Here is a 27107-nt window from a genome sequence, read left to right on the forward strand (position 1 = left end):
CGATTTAGAGAGCGTAAACTACTGTACAAACAGTCAATCGAGCGGTCTTTGCTGTGCCGAAATACGGAATAGACTGACGCTGGATTAGAGGGCGTGTAAATGATCATAAATTAACTAGCTTCTGTCGGGACCAAATTCTAGTGCCGGTATTGAGAGCATGCCGGATTGGAGGGCTACCGGTTTAGAGGGCTTCCGCTGTACTTGTTGTTACCGTGCCTGGTGGTTGGCATTACATGGATTAAGCAAGGACTGGGCGGGCCCAGATCAGTGTACATGGTATATGTGTCAGTTGGGCATCCATGACTGCATTAGTACCAGTGTGCGAACTAGTGGTTCCATATTTTGCTAGACAGTCAGGCTAGTTACTTGCCCTCAATAGAATTCACTAGTCCGAAAAAATGTGGACACGGGTTTCATCATTAGGGACCGTACATAATTTATGACTAGGGGGGTGATGATGATTTTAAGTGGGGTCACCGATTTTGTTCTGGGGAGGGGAGGGGTGGTTGTCATCGATTTTATAAACATGTACTGGGGTGGGCAAAAATTATACATAATATAACTTACGCTTAAAAATTATGGGAAGAGTGAGGAATTATTTTTTGTCATCGATTTTATGACATCATATACACATGCATGCTCGTTGTTATACGATACTGAACATTTCGCCAGTATATCTCCTCACGCAAATTCAACAGCTTTTCCTTTTCCTTTTTACCGGCTAACAAATAGGCATTCTCTGAATAGAGTTATCTACCTTTGACTTGGCACATGGAATTCCCTTCAGAAAAGGACAAGATATGATTTGAAATCTTACAAAAGCATGTCAGAAAGTGATGAAAAGAGATATGACAAGACATCTACAATTTAATTGTTCGACGAAGGTAAATTTTGGAAATCCACATATAGAGGTCAGAAATCAAACTTAACGGGAGACTTAGCGTCTGCCATCCAACAAATTGAAATGCGGACCACCTAGACTAGAGTGCCTCTTTGTAAACCAGGGAGATCCCCTTGAATTCTCGTATTTGCTTACCAAAACTTTGTATATTGCAAAATTCGTATATGGGCGTAAATATGTATGTACGGTTATGTACCCCGTTATACAAGAATTACGTGTATGTATTTTTTTGCTGAAGGGGTCGTTCGACACGGGTACTACTCTACCCCAGGTACGTTTCTGTATACAGAAATGTACCCTTGGACGATTCCATTCTGCATTGTGGAGTTTTCTTCATCGGAACGGTCATACTGTTGTATTAGATGCATTTGATATCGTTATATAAGAGCATACACAGTAACGAATATGTCACGGTGCACAACGTACACCACTCGGAATAAGCTGAACGGGAACAACTACATACGGTTTCGGTTTTGGGTTGCGGAATATGGACTCGTCCGTCGTTTAGGGTACCGGGTACGTTTCTGTAGTTTGTCATTGTTAAGGGTACATGTCTGTACACAGAAACGTACCTGTGCTACATATCTGTAGTACCTGTGCCCACAACGACCCCTTCAACATTATTTTTGCCTCAATGAATTTGATGTACTGAAAACAGCGACGGCCCTTACTCTTTCAGTGAGTGAGTTTAGGTTTACGAGTCATTCAGAAATATTCCAGCTATATATGACGGCGGTCTGTAAATAATCGAGTCTGGACCAGACAATCAAGTGATCAAATGCATGAGCATCGATCAACGCAATTCGGATACGATGCCATGTGTCAACCAAGTCAGTGAGTCTGAACCCCCGATCCCATAGCATGGGTTACTGAGGATCAATTTTAACCGGGGATCTTCAGGCAAATTGCATATAATACAAAAGATACTGCTCCTTTCTTGTCGTCCTTGTTTTATTGTATCAGGGATACTCTACAACAGGGATAGGTCACTCGCTGGCTTTCTTTACCATTTGTACTAATTAACGTGTGCCTCGTCATGCTCCAACGCATGCAGTGACTTGGTTCGTTCCCAGCGCAACTTCGGCTGCGTTTAACAGTACTTCAGCCAGTTTATTGTATCAGTCGGAATTTTACAATGAATGAATGAATGAATTAAGAGCAAGAATTATATGTGAATTAATGAAAGAAATAATGAAAAAGAACAAAAGAAAAAGAACATATGTGAATGAATGAAAGAATAAATGATACACCAGGGCCATCCCTCCCCAAACATGTTAAAGAACGCAAAACTATCGGTAGAACACATGTGTTTACATCAGCTGTCCTTTTAAAAAAAAATCTATTTTGAGACATTTTTTTACATTAGTAACTAATTCAGATATCTTATTGCATGTGTGGAATGACATGGGCATTGACAGAAAGTTAACTGACACTGTCACAGACCCCTCAAAAACAGAAAGTTTAGAACTATCACAAAGCGTTTCCAGTTTTGTCACATACTAAGATCAACAAGAAAGAAAGAAGTTTTAGAACTATAACACTCAAGCATCACAAGCATCAATGGCGTATCAGAACAGATCGGCGATATGTCATATTTTTCCTTATCCTGACTCATGCTCTTTTGCTTGTCTTCTTCTTCTTGCGAACATAGTGGAACACTTGTATCTCCTTATTTGAAGCTCCCTTCAAAATAAAATCACTAATTGGTACTCACCACGAGTTGCTCCCCTTTGTCTCCCCTGGCGGGAAAAGGTGTCGCCACCCTCTGGCCATGTGCTCCACTCTCTCCTTCTTCGCCCAGTGAGCAGGATGTGAGAGCGCCTTGTGTCTCCTTACACACATATCCTTTGATAATCTCTTAGTTTTTACCTCTCATAGGTTACTATAGAGGTATAGCTAGTATCCTTTACTATTTGTATTGATTAATTATCGTATTTCTACTGTTTATTCACGGTATTCGTGATTGTTCAGCTAGCTTTACGCTCATGAAAATCTGCACGATTTGTAGATTACGCTTTTCTGCCTCCGATCCACATGTAATATGCCCTAGTTGTTCTAATGTGGTATGCTTAATTCACGCTTTTGCAGTTACTGCATTAATTTATCTCATTCTGCATTTAATAAATATCATCTTTAGCGCCTTTAAGACGCGGCTGCAGATAGATCACGCAAAACAAGGGCAAAACATGGCAGAGAGTCCAGATATTCCTTCCAGTCAGCTGCTAGCGATCGACTCTCTCCGCCTGGTGTTCTGCTAGAGACCCCCGCGCAGAGGAACGGGACGCAGTCCGTTACTCGAAGAAACGACCGCCTCCCCAGACATCCCGCCATTGCAGACTAAGTCTAAGAGGGCCTCATCGCCGCCTCAACGCAGATTGAGGACACTCCAGGGCAGCTTAGACTTCCAAAGGGAAATTCCACGAAGACAGCAAGAACTTTCTCAGCCGAGATCGCTCCAGCAGCAGAGTTGGGCCTCTACGATGATCAGCCGATAATCATCCCCGAATTTACGCAGAAGAAGCGACCGTGTCAGCGACTGTGACTTCTGCAGAGATCTCCATGCAGCCTGATGCCTTCTACACCCATCGCCAGACGCCATTGATGTGAACCCCATCGCAGAAAAGACGCCGACGACTTCGCCACAGATCATCCCAGAAGACATGATGCGCAGATTATGAACATCATGGAGGACCACTACAAACCGCGCAAGCAGGGTCCGAGTTTCGCTGAAGGCTCCAACGTGACAGCACCCCAGAGGCACCCCCGCCAACGTAGCAGCCAAGACGATGTCACCTTCGCTAAGGAAGTCCCGCACCACCTTGACGGCGACCTAGATGTACAGCTCTTCGCTAAGGCCTTCGCTAAGGCGGAGAGATCATCACCATCTTCGATTTCATCTCTAGATATGGACTCAGACCATCAGACATCACGGAAGCCTTCGCGAAGGTCATATCATCGATCCTCGACCGACGCGAAATGAAGCTTCGCAAGGCATTTCGAAAAGACATATGATTCCAGATCTTCATCGCCTAGAAGAACATCGAGGGACTGCCAAGAGCTTCGCAAGCTATCAACATTCACCTCACAAGTCTCCGAAGATCATCCCATAGACGATCTCCACTGCTCATCACCAGGTCGATCACCCATCAGATCTCCACATAGAGCGCGACAAGTCAACTAGATCGCCACAAACCTCATCAGATATTCAGATAGCTACACGCAGTCCCTAAGAGCATCTACAATTTATTAATGATGATGGTTTTGAGGATGATGGAGGAATCATATTTTCTGATGCAGAGATACGGTATTGATGGTCAATAACCTAGATCTCACATCACCATCTAAAAGTGGCAATACAGCTCAGACGATTTGATGAAGGAAGATGATCCAGATGCAATCACTCTACCCCGATCGATCCGGACAATGCAGTGCCACAGAATCTAGATGCAGCTTTCCAGAAAGCTACGAAAGTTCAGATACCACATCTACCCAACTTTCAAGCCAAGAAGTTCTCCACGATAACATGGACTCCTTCTACAAGGCCCAGGACATCGATGAGAACTATAAGATCATCAGCCATGTAAAGAACAAGATTTACAAGATGGATGATCGCAAGTTGGCTCATATAGAAACCATGACCTAGACGATGTTCTTTGGGTTAAATAGATCTAGGACTCCATCAATGAGACTCTTATTACTAGATTCCGGATTCCACGACGGAAGATGATAGAATGATTTATTCTGCCTTACTTATGCAAAAGAAAGATCAGCAGTTTTAACGGATCATCTTACATCTGTTTCAGCAGCACTGACCTTAGCTCGTCCGTCAAGGCCTCCTCGCCTCCTGTAATTGGGGAGAACTTTACAGCCCCACTTTTATACAGCCCCTGGTCGACAACATCCATCTTTGACGGAGAAATCGACAAGGTCGCCAAGGAAGTCTCTAAGGATTCCAGGGAAGTCCTTATGATTAGATCGATGGACACACTAGCCAGCCATTCGTCAGACTTCACAAAGATACTCAGGCAGATCTAAGTTCACGGGCCTACAAAGAGCAAGAGACAGGAAGATAGCCAGCTCTAGAGGTAAGATTCTTTCGCCCATATGGCAACTATAGAGGAGGATCAGGAAGAGGCAGGACACCCAGAGGTTCCCGCAATTATAGACGCTGAAACACAGGTTCGAACCACTGGAGTCTTCCACCCCCAGCCGCTCCAGTACAACCAGCTCAAGTGGGTGGACTTCCAACTACACTGGGAAAACTGGGGAATACTGCAAGATCCTTACGCCTCCAACATTATTCAACACGGATTTCGTGATCCCTCTACAGGACAAGCCTCCCTGACAATCAAACCCCCAAGTTCGACGCATGCGCAACAACTACCAAAGATAAAAGAGGCTGTCTCATCACTCCTATCCAAACAGGCCATAGAAGTAATAGATCAAGCAAACGTCGAACCAGGTTTCTACTCCCCAGTTTTCCTAGTTCCCAAGAAAAACTCCACGGAGAAATACAGACTCATCTACAACATGAGCTTTTCAACAAGAACTATCTACGAAACCACCGGGTTTCGCAGATGATACATTTTACCTCAGTTACGCCAGATGATTCGTCCTATGGACTACATGGGCAGCATAGATCTACAGGATGCCTACTTGCACATCCCCATTCATCCCGATTCCAGGAAATACCTACGATTTACTCTAGAAGGGCTACATTACCAGTGGAAAGTACTCCCATTCGAATATCATCAGCCCCTGGCTATTCACGAGGATAACGTAAACCGATTATCAAATTTCTACATCGCCAAGGGCTACGAGCGCTTTACCTCGACGACGTGGATACAAGTAGATCAAGATCCACTGCGTCTCAAACTACAGTTAAATTACATCATAAAGCTACTAACACAACTAGGTTGGTTAGTAAACTTACGCAAGTCGGACCTAGTACCATCGCAAGACCTACAGTTCCTAGGTATTCGATTCATCACAAATCGCAACCGTATTATGGTACCAGAAGACCGTTGGCTCAAGATACAACAGACCATTCCACCAGCTCTACTCTCTCCGCTACCACTCGCGACAATGGCAGAGCCTACTAGGTCTTCTCACATCAGCCCAAGACATGACTGTCACAGGCAGATTACAGTTACGTCCCCTACAGGTCCTCATCAACGCACCGAAACATCTCAGACCACATCTACTATGGTGGACCAAGAAATCGAATGTCTGCGAAGGGATTTGTTTAGCAGAGCAGGAATACAAAACCCATCTGTATGTAGACGCGTCACTCCAAGGTTGGGGAGCTCATCTCACCAACCACACGATATCAGGGTTATGGAATCAGCAAGAATGCAAACTCCATATAAACAGTCTAGAAATGAAAGCTGTAATCAACGCCATTCTACATTGGAGCACATTTCTACAAAATGCGGCGCCTAATGATCCATACAGACAATTCGACAGTGGCGCTTCTATACAAACAAGCAAGGCTCAACGAGATCGATGAACCTTTTGAACCTAAGCTTTCAACTGTTCGATTTAATACAAGATCTAAATCTACATGTCAAAGCAGTGCACATTCCCCCGAGCCAGAAATATACTAGCAGACGCTTTCTCTCTCGGCCTCATCTACCATCACCGACAGAGTGGATGATCAACCGGGAAATTTTTGCACAGATAATCAAGCAATTAGGAGCGCCGCTAATAGACCTATTCGCCCAGCGATTCAACAATCAACTACCGACATTCGTGTCACCAGTCCCAGACCCCAAGCTTGGGCAACGGACGCTCTAAGTCTATCATGGAAGGCCTCAATGCGTACAGCGTTTCCGCCGGCCAGCAATAATACCTCAAGTATTACAGAAAATCAGACAAACACAGAGCCTACAACTCACTTTGTCGCTCTTACTGGTCGGGCCAGAACGTGGTTTCCCATACTAATTCAAGAAATCGGGTCAACCAACACTGGAGCTACCAAGCCGCCAAAACCTGTTAATTCATCCTCACACCAAACAAGTGCACGGAAACCCAGCAATGTTCCAACTACACGCATGGACTGTATACAAATGTGTTTAAACAAGAGAGGATATTCTGCCAGGGCGGCAAAAGCAGTCACACTTGCCTTCACGTTATCAACTCGTGAACTTGTACCGACTGACAAGTGGGCACAGTTTCAAAAATTATGCAACAAAGAAAGGGTTTACAGCAAGAGAGGCTTCACAACCTCAAGTGGCAGACTATTTGTGTTACCTACGCCAAAACAAACATTTAAAAGGTTCAACGATATCAACATATCTTGCCGCTTAGCTCTGTAATCACCATGAGAACGGTGTCAAATTGACAAGATCTCCAGAGTTACTGGCCTTACTACGAAGCTTCCGATTGAGGACCAAAGCGGAAGTTCCACTTCCAGCTTGGGATCTGAATGTAGTGTTACAACACCTCACGAAAGTGAGGTCTATGAACCCTTTGAATCGACAAACTTTGAATTTCTCTCACAGAAAACATTGTTTCTGCTATCGCTAGCCACAGCAGCAAGAATGTCTGAAATTCACGCTCTGGATTACGAGAGGATACAGTTTGATGACAATCATAACACAGCGCACCTCCGGATTAAGATGGGATTTCATTGCAAAGAATCAACTGCCAGGTCAACCAGACAGATTATTCCACATCCCGGCTATCCTCTATTCTCGGATCACAAGATACACAAGACCTATCACTGTGTCCGGTAAGAGCCAAAGTTTATTTACGACGATCCAAAACAAGGAGAAGATTTCTCAAACGCTTATTCATCCCATTATCAGCCACTGAATCAAACAGAAGTGTCACGGACCACAATATCTATTTGGATAAGGACTGTCATTCTCCGTTGCCTACAAGGCAGCAGGCTTGGACCCACCAACAGCATCAAATCCACATGAGATCAGGGCACTGGCCTCTACCCCGCCTCTACACGGTAACTGTTCCTTGAACACGATTATGGAAGGATGCTATTGAAATCTAACATGGTATTTGCTAATCACTACCTAAGAGACATCACTACAGAAGATGTCTCTGGCATTCACCATTTCGACCACTGGTCCTCGCCAGCAACTGACAGTCCCTCAGAGGCGCTAAAATATTAGCCTCACAAGATTAATATGTATTTTATACATACTCATCTAGCTTATAACTCTAAGGAGTTTTAGGGCTATGTATATATGTTCAGCTTAAGTATTCTACCTTAAGCATATACTTGATATAGTCAATTTCAGTGCCTCTATCAGAGTCACCTATATATATATATATATAATTTATATGTATTGTTCAATATATTCATAATGTAATTCCCTTTAATGGCTTTATATAACCTATGGTTTCTTTATACAGGATACATCCTAAATCTAAGACTTCATGAAGTTCCCCAGGGGATATTACAGTATATCTATACAAAATCACTAATTATAAATCCAAAGTATTCTGTTACCCACCTCCGTTCCGTGGGATACAAACAAAAGAGCATGAGTCAGGATAAGGAAAAAATATGTAATTTTACTCTAAAAATTACATATTTTTTCACACACCTCAAATACACCCTAACAATTTTTGTACTGAGAATTGAAGCCAGTGAGCTACAACATGCCGACTTGAAACTTTACTACAAATCTACTGTACTAATACTGACACTAATAACAATTATTTGACTTAAAATGAAGTGACAGAATAGGTAACTTATCTTCTACATGTAGGTTTTCAGTTGTCACAACACTCAGCGTATGTAATCAGCTGTTGAAAATAAACCGGTCTCAATCTTAAAAACTACGCTGCCGCCATATTGGCTACACTGGTCACGAGACAAGCCGAGGCATACGCTAAGGGGCTTTCCGAGGAGTGACCACTCCCCCTTATATAGTCTCCCTGATTGTATACACCTACACCTTGTGTGTGTGTGCGTGCGTGCGTGCGCGCGTGTGCGTGCCATGCACAAATTCTATTTGTATATAACGTGGAGTATTATACACAGATACAGGTATCATTGCTCTGTATATATACTGACAAGAGTGACTGTAAATTAGTTTTTAGCATCCGTTATGGCTTAGAACTCATTAGCAAACATTTTCTAGTCGAATGCTAAAATTGTATTATATATACATGTACTTATTGAAAACGTGACAGTTTTACAGAACCATGAATAATAATGGTGTAGTCCACTATCCTTCACCCACTTTGTTGTAGTCCTATCATCCTTACATTATTTATACAGATTTATATTCATTGAACGAAAGAGATTGAACAAGCTGTTGCAGTGTTATGTGAACACAAGTCCCATATAGTATAACATATATTCCAAAGTGTAACATCAGTAGCTTCCAATTGCAGAAACAGACGTACAGATATATGGCAACAACTAATATGTGGGTATATAGGTTTTCTCCTTATCCAAATCTATCGAATCTGCCCATTAATGAGTTAAAACAGACCCATTAATGAGTTAAAACATTGGACAAGATGTAGGATTTCTAAATTTGTTTTCCTTGTAACATATTTCTTACCAAATAGAAATGAATCTAATGTACGAACCTGCATATTTCTGTAAACTTTGGACAAATGAAGACAAAATGGAGGCAGTCTTCATGTTGATGTCCAAGCAGAATGGATTCCCAGAGATGTAGCTTTCAAAATTTTTAGATGTTTAAATCCCTACTGTCGAGTCGTCATCAGGAATGAATTATTAGGCAGAAACAACTTCTGTAAATTAAATCTAAAGTTGTTTTCATCTTGATCGTTCTTTAATTAAAGGCTTTGTAGCAGGACTGAGCTAGTTGATTTGTTGGAAAATTCATTACATAGTTTAATACTGTCAGGTAAAACAGCTTGACTCCTGAGAGTTTCTAGGACTTGTGTCCTGCCCCACAATGAAGCACCTATGTGGTTACACCTTAGGCAAGTGAGTTTGTTCAAAATTGCCTCTGTTCACCCAGCAGAAAATGGGTACCCAGTGGTATTAGTCATGTGACTAGTAACCTCCTAGCGTCTCACAGGCAGCTTGGGTTAACGGGGGCAATAATGTCCATCATGTTCAGTGTGCTTAGAGCATGTCCTTATAGCATGTCCTTAGAGCATGTCCCTGTGGCTGGGAGTTCAGTGCTATAAAAGTGGCCAATAATTATTATTAACTATTATTGTTAAAAAAGATTTTTCAAAATGGTTTGACATGCATTGTAAAGTTTGGATACTGGATTGGATTCTGAGGTGAAACTGATTGGATTCGGCCACTGAAGGTGGAATAAGATCCCTTAGGTAATCAGGCATTAAACTGTTGGTCATTTTATTAAACAAGGTTGTTGTTTTTTTCATTATGTCGTCTTTTACTTAAATTTGTTTATTCATATATTTTATTATTGGTGTTCCATGGACTGTTCCACCTGTTGTCAATGCATCAAGATTTAATTTTTCTAGGGATTAGGATTGTTCTTTTGTGCAATTGCCCCATATATAGCAGCAATAGTAGAATAAATTGTCTTTACATTGTTTCTGATGTTTTAAGGTTTAAGCCTACTATAGTCTGTTTGGCTCAAAAGCAGACCGATGAATTGCAATCTAACTCAAAAACTAATAAACATATAATACTCAATGAAACGCTGATCATAATCAAAATATCAGACCAACTCTGTGATTTGTTTGCAGAATTTATGTCCTAAAATTAAAATAGTTGTTTAACAAACTATCATTAAAATATTGACACAGTTCACTATTTGTTACGAGGGAGGAGTGCAGAGAAAGGGACAGCCAGGTGTTAGAGAAGCACGTGCACAAGTGCCGACAAAGTTATTGATTCATTAACTTGTGCTGTTCCGTCTCCATCCTTTCTCGCACACCCGGCTGTCCCTTTCTCTGCACTCCTCCCTCGTAACAAATTGTGACTGTGTCGATATTTTAATGATAGTTTGTTAAACAACTTTTTTATTTTTAGGACATAAATTCTGCAAACATCTCTCAGAGTTGGTCTGACGTTTTCATTATGATCAGTGTTTCATTGAGTATTTTAGGTTTATAAGTTTTCGAGTTAGATTGCAATTCATCGGTCCGCTTTTGAGCCAAACGGACTATAATAGATACTTTGCTAAGAGGGTTTCTGACTTTCCAGTATAACTCGCTTTGAACTGAGCTGTGCATGAACTGTTTATTGTAGTGTGTGTTTGGAATGACGCCAACACTCAGTGTAACTTTCTTTCTATTTAGAATATACTTATTCTCATACAGATAAAAAAGCACTTACCGCCTCACATATTAATCAGAAAGATGTCTTTATAAAACATGTATGTTAAACATGAACTCAGATATGTAAAACAGATATGATATGAATATGAATTCCAAACTTATATCTGATATATCTGAAAACATTACATTAAAATCTGTTACTGTGTAACATGTAAAAAATTACATTAAATTACAAAAAGTGGAAGCATATCATGTTGAATGTATTTAGGATGTGTTAATGACAAAGTATTATGTACCCACTGTATTTTTTTGGAGTGGGTATTATGAATGTTGAGTGGGTATTTCATTTTCCGTTACCTACTGCTTTCAAATATGTGCGTATTTCAGTCACTTTACTCACCTAAGTATTACGTCATTGAGTAAGTTTACAAAGCAGGTATGTTCTGCCTTATGTTATATGTAATCAAAACCAAGTCAAATATAATGGAAATGATTTCATAAAATATCACTCATCCTATACTGACAGTACAACACTTGTCCTCTACTAAAAGTACAACTTGATAGCAATCGATGTCTTTTTCATTACGCAAGTGATTTTTATAAATATATTCCGTACGCATTTGTTTTAAAAGTTTTGCGTATCTAACATTTTAAGTGCGTAATTGGTACGCAACAATTATTTTTCAGTGTGTAATTGGAAATTTTCTATGCGTATTTTACCCGGATACGCAGCTTATCTGGGCCTCCGTCGGAGAATCCCTGGATCAGTGACTGTGTTAAGCAGCTTGATTCCTGGGAGTTTCTAGGACTTGTGTCCTGCCCAGGGGTTGAAAAATACCATTGCCAGACGCCCGGGTCGAGTGGAATTCTCCGGTCAGTCAAGTAAATATGTACATTAAACTTAACCACGGTACAGTAGTGCCAAACTACTGAAATGTTTTGATATATGTATTTTGATGATGAATTATAAATGCTATTGCTACCAATTGATCAAGATAATTTGCAAGGAAACCAAATTGTTAAATGTGGTCAAGTGAAATTAATATTTGGGCAAGTTGATTTTGAAAGTTTACTGGACCTGTGTCCAGTTTTGAAAAAAAAACTTCAACCCCTGCTGCCCTAACAACAGAGCACACATGTGGTCACACGTTAGGCAAGTGGGTTTGTTCAAAATTGCCTCTGTTCACCCAGCAGAGAATGGGAACCCGGTGGGATAAGACTATTCAACTCACAGCTTGGGTTATCCGGGGTAATAATGTCAATGATGTTGTATGTGCTCAGAGCAAGTCCCTGCAGTGTGGAGTCTAGCTATATTAATATTAAATGAAGAGTTTTTTCTCAGAAGTAGTATATAGAATGGGGATTCTGTGACAGGCCAACTAAGAGCGTCTTTATATGCCAATTCCGCTTCCAACCCTAAGTATAAATTAATGATTTCGAGCAGAGACACCATTCGATGCACATCCCAGACCCCTATAGGAGCCTTAAAACCTGTAGGGTACCATGAGTTTCGGCAACCCCGGGCGGGAACGAGGATGACTTGGACAGTCTGCAATACATCCCCGTAGACTACAAGCCGCAGACGGTGCCGGATGCTAAGCAGCCACCAGTTCCCAGTCATAGAATGGGGATTCTGTGACAGGCCGACTAAGAGCGTCATTATATACCAATTCCGCTTCGAGCAGAGACACCATTCCATGCACAGCCCAGGCCAACTAAGAGCGCAAATTTCACCACTCAGTGGTTTATGAGCGTGTGCCCATACGCGTAAGTCGTGACGCCGTCGGCAGCTATCCACCGTTTGGTGTCCATGGGCGACAGCGACGTCTTGTTGAGGGTGATGCCATAGATGTTGTGTTTGTCGCTTCTCAACGCATTCATCCGGTGTTTGAATGTCTTATTCTTGAACAGAGCTTGTTTGAAGAGGGCGTGCTTGATGTGTTGTTTCACCACGTATTTCTTGACCCCATTTGCCTTTCGGATCTCACCCTTGTCAGCTTTCAAGATGGAGTACATCTTAGGCCTCAAGCCGACGATTCGGGCGATGGGTGTGCCCGCGCGATTCATCCTTCATCTTGCCGAGGACCTTTTGTTGGTCGTGCTGTGTAGGGCATGGTCCTTGGGGTAATCGCTGGTGTCATACAGGTGTATGTGTTTTGCCATGTCCTCGCATTACCGCCCTCGGTTCGTATATCTAGCAACAAGGAATCCGCGGTCCGTGTACAGCAGCCCGCGATCGATCACCGTATTGCTTCTTGAGCCGGTTGTAGTAGAAATCATACATGAGATGTTTGGACAGGTCGAGGATGCTCATCCCCACATAGATGGGCCGGTTGAGCTTGATGTGACTTTTGTTCATGTGCAGAGCCGCCAAATCGTTATCGAATAGCTTGCTTCGGTTGAAGGCCGGGCTAGCGATCAGTTTCCTGAGTTTTCCCTCCTGGTGCGATCGCACGAGTTTGACCGTCACCCGTTTTCTCAAGTTCTCCATCGTCTTACCAAACACCGAGTTGTTCATGAGCTTATACAAGTTCTTCTCGAAGTCACTGGTGGCTAGCTTTCGCAGGTCTGTGTTCATTCTGATGTAGGGCTCCATCCAAGGACTTCTGTTAAACTTAAGCACCCTATGAATTTTGGTCAGCTTCATACCCAATGATAGGTACAGCTGCAGGTTGCGATAGTGCACGACGTACTTAGTCTTGTTCATCAAGTTCGGGACAAGTTTTTCCACCCGAGCCAGGGTGTTCTCACCCAACAAGGCCCGCTGATAGTCGGACATCCAGTCTCGGCAGACCATCAACCGTTCGGGGGCCAGCGGGTAGCTGTTGTGGGTAGCATGTAATGCCTCGGGATACTCCAGATCCACTTCGAGGATGTAACCCTTCCCCGAATCCGGCGCGATGCTCGTGATATCAATCTCATCGTCCAACCACTCAAACCCACCAGTAGGCAGACACTGACTCATAGCCCAGCCGTACAGGTTGTTGGCGTCGAGATAAAGGAGATGATTGGTGGGCTTGCTAGAGTCGTAGCCTTCCACGTACTTATTGTTGGCTCTTGCGTACTGTTTGGCGGCCATAGAAATCCCTCCTCGTAAGCCTTTCTCAATGAACAAGTGCATGTCGTAATCCGTGAGCAATTCCAGCTTAACTCCGGTTTTCTTCAAGAGCGCATCCCACGAGAGACCGGGGCTGGTGTAGTACCATGCAGGGTCGAGTTGATACTGTTTCAAACACGTCCTCCTAAACGTTTCGAAGACGTCAGCTAGCAGGAGCACGTCCGTTCTCAAGTACAGATCGTGGTAGTCACCCAGATTCTTACATCCCAGTTTCTCCCACACGTTCTGCGCGTGGCCGTAATCATCCTGGGAGATATGGGATTCGGTCAGGTTGCTGTAAAATTGGCCGATAGGAGGTAATCGGGTCTCGTCGAACTTAGACCAATCATCCATGTACTCGTATGGGTACACACCCTTCCTCATCAGCAGGGGTCGCGTCTCGGCGTCGGTGTATCGATCGGTGATGGGGGAGGTGTCATTGGCTTTGACCAAACTATCGAGCGATGACAGGAGGAACTGAGCGCTGTCAATGAATCTCAGACCGTTGAGCAAGAAGGAGATGTATTTTTCCATGTTGTTGGGGATGCACTTGATATCACCGTTGACCTTCGAGATGGCCTGCATGATCAGGTGGGCATCGTACTCTCTCAGATTGTGGAAGACCACGGGATGTTGATTGTTTTAGGGTTGATTCTAAGCTGGAGGTTGCACGGCGTTATGGGCAGCACCTCCCGGTACCGACCGGTGATGTGGCAGTGATCTCTAACGACATCCCCATTCAGGGCCCCTGGCATATATAGCAATTCTCAGCACGCTTGTGAGCGACTTGGTCCTTAGGCGCCATGCGCATGGGAGCGGGCGGTGTACAGCCTTTTCCTAATGATTTTCTCTTCCTGTTGCAAACACATAAGGAATCGCTCGCCGCCGCTAGGACCTCGGTAGATGACTGGAGCGTCGCGTTTGTCCATCGCATCGGATCGACCATCACGCACCCGAACCCGCAGGCTTGCTTGGTGTTCTTGGGTCTTGCACGTAAAACTTTGCTCAGTGTTGGGCGCGCCGTGGTCGACCCGTTTGATGAGGGCTTCAAGTCTGCGTAGATCATGTAAGGCACAGGCATCTGATGTTTGTGGTTGGTGAATTTCAAGATGTTGTCGCCTTCCTTAGGCATGTCAATTCGGATCGCCGTCTCTCCTACACCTAGGCAATCCCCTGGTGCGCTTTGCAGCAGGTCGGCTCGCGTAAAACCGTGCAGACATCGTTCGCAGAAGTGTTTCTTTTCTCTGTGCATCGATTGATCGCGTGCAACAGCCGGCTCAGATTTTTATTGCCGTGTAGTGATACTGACCGTCTTTTCGATGAGGAATATATTGGTTCACCCGACGCGGTTTTATCACCCACAGGGCTTATCCTATGCACGATGGTTTTGTAAGCCATTGGCGAACACGTTGACAGCCACCTTGTTTTGCTTTTCAATTAACGCCGCGCCCAGTAGGAGATGGGTGTTAAAGCATTCTACACCCGTGAAGTCGAACCCGGATTCTTCGATCGATGGATAGCTGGAACGCTTCTGCCCGGATTACTGTTCGTTGGTTGCGCGTAGCAGCTATGACCGCCACCACCGCGACAGTAATCGTTAACATCATTGCGCCTTGGGTTTGGGGTTAACGAGGGCCTTTTGGCCTTGAAATGCTTGGGCACCGGTATGTCGCGACCCACCTTTGAGCGGCATGTAGTTCGCTATGTCGAGATAAAGCGGTGTTGATTTTGTCTACCACCCATCCAGAGCCCATATGGGTATATCTCCAACGACTCTTGTATTTTCTGCAGCGATCGTCGATGGAGGATTCAATCAATTCTGGTTGGGTTAGGGCTTCGAAATAAGGTGCCTCTGAAATAAGGTGCAACGTACTCAGTACTGCCGTCCAATTATTCTGCTTTTGGAGTTCCATTTTCATCGTTAGTTGGTACTTGATGCTTTTCAAATTTCGCCTCAATGTCATTATCAGCCCGGAAAACCTGCTTGAAATCCGCTATTCGCGGAGTTTATATGGGGGTTTGACTGGTATCGATATTGGAATCAACCGTCATTATCCAGCCCCATAGGACGGCGATTCTCGCCTGCGAATCTCAACTGCTCTGCTCGAAATCATAGAGGTGCATGTCGGGGTCTGGGATGTACATCGAAGCGATGTCTCTCCTTGAAATCATAGAGGTACGAATCCCAGGTCGGGGTGTACATCGAACGATGTTCTCTGCTTGAAATCGCAGAGATGCATGTCGGAGGTAGTACCAATCTAGTAGTCCTGACCATTTTTGTGCTCTCGATAACCCTCAACAAGACGTCGCTGTCGCCCATGGACACCAAACGGTGGATCGCTGCCGACAGCGCCACGACTTCACTGCAGCGTATGGGCACATCGCTCATAAACCACTGAGTGGTGAAATTTGGCGCTGGCTCTTAGTTGGCCTGGGCTGTGCATCGAATGGTGTCTCTGCTCAAGCGGAATTGGTATATAATGGCGCCTTGTCGGCCTGTCACAGAATCCCCATTCTATGACTGGGAACTGGTGGCTGCTTAGCATCCGGCACCGTCTGCGGCTTGTAGTCTCTACGGGGATGTATTGCAGGCTGTCCGAGTCATCCTCGTTCCCGCCGGGGGTTGCGAAACTCATGGTACCCTACAGGTTTTAAGGCTCCTATAGGGGTCTGGGATGTGCATCGAATGGTGTCTCTGCTCGAAATCATTAATTTATACTTAGGGTTGGAAGCGGAATTGGCATATAAAGACGCTCTTAGTTGGCCTGTCACAGAATCCCCATTCTATATACTACTTCAGATTTGAAATTTTGTCATTTTAGAAGAATACAAATTGAAGCAGTTAAGACATGATGGTCGTAGCTGCACTCAATCTGAATGGCAGGGTTTCTTTCATTGTTTCAATATGTTAGAGCACTAAAGAAACAATAAAAAAAATCCTATAATATGAGTAGGTGTCAGGGTATCTTGATGTTTACAAATCCCAGAACCTTTTCCTTTTTTGTTTATGTTTTGTCACTTCTAGTACCTCTGAAGATTTTGGTTATAATTAGTCTTAAGTAAGCCATGCTTGTCGTAAGATGACTAATGGGATCAGGGGGTCAGGCTTGCTGACATGGTTGACACATGTCATTATTTCCCAATCTTGTAGATAGATGCTCATGCTATTGATCACTGGATTTTCTGGTCCTGACTCGATTATTTACAGCCAACCACCTATCTGGAATATTGCTCAGTTTGTCATTACACAACAAACATATCTTCTGGCAGACAAAGGACAGTTTGAAAGGTTCAGAGAATTCATCTGATATTATTGAAACCTCAACCATTATCAATTTATATTGTGACTTAAGGGCTGATGCCATTTTCTCCCAATCTGTTTTGTGTTGTAGACGTAGCAGTGTTCCAAGATGTTTCGTCAAGGCCTGCGCATCGGCATCCGACAGTTCTGTTCCAACGGGTCAGATAAAACGCCCCCTGCTGGGTCGTTCCGCTCGCCCTGGAAGATCTTGAAGGAAGAGTTCCAGGCAGTAAAGCAGGGTCAGCCCCTCCCGACTGAACTGCCTGTCCCCCGTGAGGTGGACATTCTGGTGGTCGGAGGGGGGCTGATTGGATCAGCCGTGGCGTACTGGATCAAGCAGAGGCATCCCAAAGGAGTCAGCTTGATGGTGTTGGAGAAAGATATGAGCGTAGAAATTATATTTGTTTGACTTTTTCACCTTCTTACCCTGATCTGTCAGCTGAAGAGCAGAGCTCCAGATAAGATGTCTATTTGATTTGATTTTTTTTTTTTTAAATTATTTTTTTTTTTTATTTATTTTATTTTATTTATTTTTGGGAGGGGAGTTGGGGGGAGCACCCACTTTGATCTGGGGAGCTAGGAGGGGTCAGCATTTTTGTACACATGTACTGGGGGTCAGCAATTTGTACATAGAAATATGTTAAAACTATGTTTAGAAATTATGGGAGGGGGAGGGGGGACATTGATTTTGTACATGACATGCAGGGTGGGGTCACTTATTTTGTTCATACAGTTTAAGGGGGTCATTCACATTGTACATGCTTCTCCATAAAAATCATCATCACACCCCCTAGCCATGAATTATGAACGGTCCCTTAGGGAAGCACATATGCCTATGCTAGCCATTACTGAAACACCATAAAAGTAGAACAAAAATTTAAAAATAAGTTATCCTTAAAATTGTATGCTTCATTTTCAAAACCCAAGTTTACTGATAACATGAGTCAATTCTCATTGGTTCTGAACATTATCTGGAGACCTGGCGGACATTTCAAAGCCAACTAACCCTGACTTTCATACTAACTGAGGGCTGCCATGTTGGATAGTTCAGTACCATAAATAAGGCTGAAACAATTAAGGCTGGCTAAAAAAGATTCATAATCTATGAATATCGTCAATGCGAAGGATTATTTACAATAATTCATATGCAATTTGTGTCATCAATAGTATTTATAAACTATTGTGACGAATTAAAGTTTTAATTTACTCACACAATACTCAAACTTAGGTCTGTAAAATATTAAAATAATCAAATAATAAGAATATTGTTTTACACTGGCCGTAGGCGGCTACTATAAACTCTGCATCATGTCTCAATGACAGCCCTCCACTAAACAATCACATCCCTTTGACTATACCTACCTCCTCGTCCTTCCCAGAGCCATCCTTTCCATTCCCTCACTCACTCCAACCACCTCCCATATATAGCTTTGTATTTGGCTACCAAGTTTATGATTTATGTGTTTAGTTTATTGACAGATACGGTAGACTAAAATGAGCATGATTTGAAAAGCTTGAGTGGTTACATACTTTTTCATTATATTAACAGAACTAAAATATTAATATATGTAATGTTTCTAATATGCTGAATATCTGATTCATTTTGACAAAACAAACTTATATTTTAACCATTAACATTAAGAATGTAGCATATTTTGCATCTTATTTATAACATAGGGGGCGGTAGGATAGTCTAGTGGTTTAAGTGTTCGCTCAACATGCCTAAGACCCGGGTTTGATTCCTTACATGGTTGCACAGGGGTTCAAATTTTTTTTTAAAAGCCACTTGCCACAAGGCAAGTGACTTTAAGAAAGTAACTTGTCCTGACTAAGTTTCCACTTGCCCTGATTTTATGACATAATTATGAAAGAAGAAATCAACATGGTATTTGATGTTAATGTTTACTGGACTATTTATTGAAAAGTGATAAATAGCAAAGAAAGATAACTTTACTTTATTATCATTGTGAAATTTAATAGCTACATTTTGAGCAGATATGAAATTAAATCAAAGTTTATTTGCAGTTTGAAACCATAAGTGGAAATTATCTAGTAGCTCACGGACAAGTAAGATACCATTATTTGATTGCCCGAAATGAACACTGACTTGTCCCAAGGCGTCAGGCGATGGGATTTTTTAACCCCTGTTGCAATGTGTGAATCTCATTTCTGTTGTCTCCTTCTGTGATATTGCTGGAATATTATTAAAAGCGGCCTAAAAACTTTCTCAGTAATAACATATTATACAGAATAAGTCTTCAACTCACGGTAAATTGTCAAGAATAAGTGTTCACGATCAGGAATAGCTTTACGTCTTTACTTGAACACACGTAAATTGTTTTATCGGTCACGGAATGGCAGAACACATTCACCTGTGTTTGTGGTTTCTTACAGTATACCCGGGCATCGAGCACTCTGTCAGCAGGTGGTCTCCGCCACCAGTTCTCAATGGCAGAGAACATCCAGCTGTCTCTGTTCTGCACCGATTTCCTGCGGAACATCAAGGAACATCTCAGTGTTCTCGGTGAGCATCAGTGTTGTTACAATGGGTTATCATGCTGTTGCTGGGTGGGTCAGGTAGCCTAAAGTACTGTCGAAAATAGAAAAAAAATGGTTTTAGGTTGTTACTCTGTATCCCTAAAATTTACACAACTGCAAACAGCATATGTCAAAATAACCCACTTCGGCCTAACTTGGCATTCAGTGGGATGCATAATAGGATATCCAGAAAAGCATGTTTACTCGTAAAATCGGGCAAAACTTAGAAAAAATATGAATAGCTGCTGAAACAATAGATCAGACCATAGATGGCAATTCGGTCGCTCAGCCAGGTATGACGACAGACCGTCGACTCACCTGGCATGAAATGCATGTGCTGCCTACAGGCACAAGGGGTCAGCTCAAAGATATTTTGTGCTTTTTCATGTGTGGTGACTACCCGGTATGTCTCATCTATTGATTAACATCTTACATGTCCTTCCTTCATAAAGTTTATGTTGAGATATGTGAAAGAGTAAGATACCTGATAACCATAGAAACGCATCGTATTAAATGTATCCAAATATATAGGTGGCATGACCACCCAAAGATCGACAGGATTGGATATTATTTGTAAATTGTTATGACATGCCGTGTACTTCCCCAGTATAATTGCCCTAAAGGAATATCTTGACTTACAGTACAACCAGAAATTATTGAGAATTTAAAGATTGTATTTTTTTTTATTGTTTTCACTCATTACTCACGTATTAAATGTGAATATTAGCAGCACATAACTTCAGATTCAAAGACAGGTGAACAGTTAGTATTTTGTCAAGTCAACATGGGCAGCAATGCAGGCTTCAATGCAGCGGGGCATACTACTGATCAAAGAAGTTAGAAAGTCGTGGTCCATGCTGTCCCAATATCGGACCACCTCTTCTTTCATTTCAGCAATATTTGTCAGATTTTTCTTATTGACACTTTCCTTCATAAGTCCCCAAACATTTTCTATTGGATTTAGGTCAGGGCTATAGCTTGGCCAATCTAATAATGTCATATTTTGGGTCCGAAACCAGGCCTGTGAATGCTTTGAACGATGTTTTGGGTCTTTGTCCTGCTGGAAAATCCAAAAATTTCCATAGAACACATGAGCAGATGGAAGTAAATGTCCCTCGAGAATATCTGTGTACAAGCTCACTGTTCATATTCTCTTCAAATGTATGCCACCCCACTGTTAAATTTCAGACTGTACTTTGAAGCTGATACCTTTTCAGTTTGTTTGGTCCAGAATTTCAGTGTATTAGGAAACAGCCACACAGAACCTTCATCTGAGAAAATCACATTGTCCCAGTTAAAATTTCTATGCTGTAAGCACCAGTTCAACCTTCGCTCCTTTTGTTCAGGTTTCATGATCGGTGATGGAATTCCTCGACTTTTCTGCCAACCCATTGCATGCAGCTCAGTTCTAATTGTCTCCTTACAGACAGCCACAGTTCCTCTATCAATCATATCCAGCCTTAAGTTTTCTAAACTCCTTCGTTTGTTTTTAGAAACAAGAATACCAAGCCGCCTCCTGTCACGACAGTCAATTTTCTGTGCCTACCTGCCTCCCTGGTGCTCAATGCCATATCCATTTGCAATATGTTTCAAAACACGATAAACAGTGGACAAAGGGATGCCTGTTCTACTTGAAATCACTTTAGCTGATCTGATGTCCTTGTTATAATACTCTAAAATCAACTTCCTCTTCTCTAAATCATCCATACTGAGGATCACTGAAAATGTCGTCTGCTAGCAAGTAAACAAAGGGGGATAACTCTTCACAAACTAATGAAAAAGGATTAACGGAGTTGCCTCTCTTGAATGAAACCAAGCACTTGATAGCTGGTCAAGGTTGATTATACTAGAAATCCAATTAAACATATTCCTAAAATTCTCAATAATTTCTGGTCATACTATAGCTGATATCTCTATCCCCCAGCCCGACCCCAACGACTGTGACACCTGTCCAGGTTTTACTTTTGAGACGACCCCTCCTATCTGTTTCTTGTTATAGTGACTGAGATTCCATGGTCGCTACATCCTTAATAGTTTCAGCATGAAAGTTATTATTTTAACGTTAGCTATCGTTTATAATGAAGCTACGTCTAATTTCAAATTGGGCATTTAAAAAGTGTCCTTTGTAATACAATATCGTTGCACACTAATTTGCACAAAGCCATGGTCTATTCCAAATATGTCGTTTTCGACTTAAAAAAACTCTGCATTGCTCATTTCCTCAGTAAAGTCCTTTCTTGACGTTTCCTAGCTCCCTACCACTGAGACTGTAGTTAGGCCGAACTTAGTTTAACAGATATTTCACACTTTCACATATCAACTACATAAATTGTAGAGATAAATGAGAAAATACAGTTTATTTTCTATTTACGACAGTACTTTAATGCTTAAAGCATTCCCCCCTCACGCCGAAGACGAGGGTTTGATTCCCCACATGGGTATGGGGTGTGAAGTGATATTGCTTGATTATTTCTAAAATCAGTGTAAAATCATTGAGTCACTCATGCTGCTGTCAGGGGGTTTTGCTAAAAGTTAAACTGACAGAATTTAATCCATAATCTGAACCAAGAGTCATATTGTGTTTAGTCTTGATGTGTATGCTTATCACATAATAATTCATGGATTAACAATGATTTATAATATACTGATAATAATGTAGGGGTGTAGCGGTATAACGCAGTAGTAGTAAAACTGTGGTATTTTGCCTTCGGTTTGGTATACCGTAATGCAATCCAAAAAATCAGTATTTTCGGTTTTCGTATCGTCATTTTAAAAAACCTTTTTAAACCTTTTCTTAAATGTCATGAAATCAAATCATTTTGTTGAAATCTGTGCTTTTCTTTTATTTTCTGCATTATGATCATATCTCGTATACTGAAACCGAAACGGACCGAACTGAAGGCCTTGTAACGCAATACGTACCGTACCATGGTAAAGGGGTACCATTTCACCCCTATAATAATGCCATAAGCATTTTAGAACAAGGCCAAAACAACTGAATGAAAAAAATCATCTAGTTTGCTGCTGTGTGTTAGTGTTATTTCCAGTTTTATATATCACCTGACTGAATGTCAATATGTAGTCTGGCAGCCATATGAAAAGATTTATCAATACTTTGCCATTATTTGTTTAAAATGAAATGAACATGATACATAGTTAGATGATAGTAGAGCTAAATATCTTTGTGTGCTTTTGTGGTGCTGGTTTCAATATTCATCATATGTTTTGAGTATTTATCTGGATGAGTGGGTTCACTTGTTAAATGTTTGTGAGTATTTATCTTGCCTATGTGTTCTTTCTTTGTGTGTTAAGTGGTTGAATGTCTGTGAGGATTTCTCTGTACTATCTGCTCGCAGGTTATACAGGGCTCCAGATAACTTTTGGGGGTGTGAGTGTACTTACACATCATATTGCAAGTGGAGGTGTACTGAGAATTTTGAAGGAGTACTGACATGTTTTTGTGTGAGCGAGTTGATGTGGTTTGTCTGGACGATTCATCGATCACTATTTCCAGCCATGTATTTGTATTTGAAGACGCCTGAGAAATAACTGAGCGACGGTGTGATGTGCGAAATGTCAGGTCCGACTGGATATAAATAGGAACAGTGTAGTTTTAGCCAATCGAAAAATAGTGATGCATATCGTTTGCATGGCAACGCCAAGGGATTCCTATTGTCGGGGTTTCCTTATGTGTCAAATCGTGTTTCGCGCAAAGAAACTTAACAAGTATTTATCGAAATAGATTTCCATTTGCACGACACGCATACGGAAATTAAATGTTAGACTACTATCGAAGGTATTTGTGTGCGCATTACCGATAATGCTTTGAAATTTGATATTGTGTCGTGACTTAATAATTGATTTTGAGGCGCGCATTACTTCTGTATGCGCCTTTATCTGTAGCCCCTGTTATATGATATTTAGGGCTGCAGCGAATCCCAGTCTTAGTAAACTTAGGCTCCAGTATTATTCGTTACACTGCTATACTGAGTCTAACAAAACCCTTGTGGAAGGTCGCGTCAGGTAACCTTTGAGTGACCTATGACCGGCCCAATCAAATGCAAGACACCCGAACGGATTTAACCAATCAGACAACAGCTACTATTAGGGTTCAAGGGACTTACAAAATGGATTTTCTCTTCCTCTTAAGCCAACACTGATCTCCCAACAAATGAAAATTGCATAAAACACAGACATTTGACCTGCAGTATATATCGCTTTGGGGTTTCTGTTGACAGGGCTATCATTAGCTAATATTTCAGCAAGCTGACATGCTTGAATACTGACAAAACGCTATTTTTCGCGACTGTTTACTTACTGCTGTGGCTTTGGAAAATAGCATTCGGAATCGTTCGGTACAAACTTCTCTGGAGGTAAAAAGTTAAAAGGTATGTGCGAATGTCAACTTTCGCGATTTGGTAAGCTGTGTTCTGATTGGTCAATTGAAAAGGTTATCTGACGCGACCTTCCACAAGGTTTTGTTAGACTCAGTATAGCAGTGTAACGAATAATACTGAGTCTAAGTTTACTTAGACTGGCAACGAATACACTGTGTGGCGAATACAATCTGTTTTATGTATATTGTAGCAAAAAGGAATATTTATTTATTTATTTGTGGTTAAAATCTAGGAACTAAAATAACAAACATGTCATGTAATTGCTTAAGTTGAAACATTTAAATGATATTTTCCATTTTAAAAAGCAATACATGGCAATCAATGCCGCATTATAGCCTAATGAGAGTGACGTGAGGGTCCCACTTCAAGACAACACAAGTTACGCTTCTGCATGGCTTGGATGTATTCCGCTTCATATAGCTCACGTGGATAAACAACAAACTACCTCCAAGTAAAAGCATGTTTGTAAATATTAGATTCTAGTGACCACCAATAATGAATTGAATTATAGAAGGTATACGGTTAAGTGTAGAATCACCGAATTATTTTCATGTTTCCACAGACCAGGACCTCCATGTGTCCCCTTCAACCACCAAGGCTATCTGTTCCTGGTACCTCCAGACAGTGTGGAACAGTGTCTCGAAAAAACGCCCTACAGACGTAAGAGTTGCCGGACTAGGGTCATGTGTATGAAAGCATATCCGTTAGGCTCAAAACTATAGTTGCTATGGTTTACCAACCATAAGTTTATGATACCAAAGCGTAAAGTTTTTTCAGTTGTACTAACTGTTCCTGGAGTAATGAATGTAAGTGAAAATTTAGAAGCAACATGGGTGCAATATTCACTGGGGCAGTTGCCCTAGGATTGTTTTTCCATGTCAAGGTTGCCATTAGGGCTGCTAATATAACCTGTTTTACGGTATTTACCGGTTCAGACATGAAAAATGATAATGCATTGCGACATCGCTGATCGAAAACCGGTATTTTGACATGCATTCGGAAAAATCGTAACACTTTCGGAAATCTTCGGATATTTCCGTTTTTAATTGCTCTTTCCCTGTTTCATTAGTGCCAAATGTTACCTACATTTTTATTTTGTCATGATTAAAAGTTTTATAAAAGGTTAATCAGTCATAGTGATTTTATTGTGTTTTTGCTTTTATAATCAAGAATACCAAGCGCCTCCCTGTCACCGACAGTCAATTTTCTGGGCCTACCTGTGCCTCCCTGGTGCTCAGTGCCATATCCATTTGCAATATTTTTCAAAACACGATAAACAGTGGACAAAGGGATGCCTGTTCTACTTGAAATCACTTTAGCTGATCTGATGTCCTTGTTATAATACTCTAAAATCAACTTCCTCTTCTCTAAATCATCCATACTGAGGATCACTGAAAATGTCGCCTGCTAGCAAGTAAACAAAGGGGGATAACTCTTCACAAACTAATGAAAAAGGATTAACAGAGTTGTCTCTCTTGAATGAAACCAAGCACTTGATAGCTGGTCAAGGTTGTTTATACTAGAAATCCAATTAAACATATTCCTAAAATTCTCAATAATTTCTGGTCATACTATAGCTGATATATCTATCCCCCAGCCTGACCCAAAGGATTGTCTGTGACATCCGTCCAGGTTTTACTTTTGAGACGACCCCTCCTATCTTTTTCTTGTTATAGTGACAGTGAGATTCCATGCTAGCTAAATCCTTAATAGTTTCAGCATGAAAGCTATTATTTTTTATGTTGGCTATCGTTTATAAGGAAGCTACGTCTAATTTCAAATTGGGCATTTAAAAAGTGTCCTTTGTAATACAATATCGTTGCACACTAATTTGCACAAAGCCATGGTCTATTCCAAATATGTCGTTTTGGACCGATATTTCACACTTTCACATATCAACTACATAAATTGTAGAGATAAATGAGAAAATACAGTTTTTTTTCTATTTACGACAGTACTTTAATGCTTAAAGCATTCCCCCGTCACGACGAAGACGAGGGTTTGATTCCCTACATGGGTATGATGTGTGAAGTGATATTGCTTGATTATTGCTAAAATCAGCGTAAAACCATTGAGTCACTCATGCTGCTGTCAGGGGTTTTGCTAAAAGTTAAACTGACAGAATTTAATCCACAAGTCTGAACCAAGAGTTTAGTTATATTGTGTTTAGTCTTGATGTGTATGCTTATCAAATAATAATTCATGGATTAACAATGATTTATAATATACTGATAATAATGTAGGGGTGTAGCGGTATTAGTAGAACTGTGATATTTTGCCTTCGGTTTGGTATACCGTAATGCAATCCAAAAAATCAGTATTTTCGGTTTTCGTACCGTCATTTTAAAAAACCTTTTTAAACCTTTTCTAAAATGGCAAGAAATCGAATCATTTTGTTGAAATCTATGCTTTTCTATTATTTTTTGCATTATGATCATATCTCATATACCGAAACCGAAACGGTCCGAACCGAAGGCCTTGTATCGCAATATGTACCGTACCATGGTAAAGGGGTATCGTTTCACCCCTATAATAATGCCATTAGCATTTTAGAACAAGGTTTACTTGTTAAATGTTTGTGAGTATTTATCTTGACTATGTGTTCTTTCTTTGTGTGTTAAGTTTGAGTTACAAAAGATCCTCAGTCAACTTCAGTGTATGGAGGCT

The 27107-nt window shown here is 41.5% G+C and overlaps 1 protein-coding gene and 1 long non-coding RNA gene across 3 annotated transcripts in view; one reads left to right on the plus strand and one right to left on the minus strand.

The window, feature by feature from the left end:
- The first annotated feature begins 763 nt into the window (after positions 1–763).
- The window catches only part of LOC124271072 (FAD-dependent oxidoreductase domain-containing protein 1-like), a 36644-nt gene continuing 10300 nt past the window's right edge, over positions 764–27107 (plus strand). Inside the window, exons 1-3 of one of the 2 annotated variants that reach the window (XM_046706141.1) lie at positions 764–884; positions 17597–17893; positions 19900–20029. In XM_046706141.1, coding sequence (XP_046562097.1) covers positions 17615–17893; positions 19900–20029 — 409 coding nt within the window. In that variant the 5' untranslated portion in view covers positions 764–884; positions 17597–17614. Of the gene's footprint in view, positions 885–17596; positions 17894–19897; positions 20030–27107 lie in introns of both variants that reach the window. The other variant, XM_046706142.1, reaches the window with a different exon arrangement.
- Positions 16404–23812, minus strand: LOC124271073. Its single transcript, XR_006896938.1, has 3 exons — positions 23803–23812; positions 19729–19731; positions 16404–16562 (listed from the first exon to the last, which is right to left on the minus strand). It is a non-coding gene; the product is annotated as an uncharacterized LOC124271073 (long non-coding RNA).

Source organism: Haliotis rubra, unplaced genomic scaffold (genome assembly GCF_003918875.1).
Source record: "Haliotis rubra isolate DU_JTF1 unplaced genomic scaffold, ASM391887v1 Scf157, whole genome shotgun sequence".
Classification (NCBI taxonomy): domain Eukaryota; kingdom Metazoa; phylum Mollusca; class Gastropoda; order Lepetellida; family Haliotidae; genus Haliotis; species Haliotis rubra.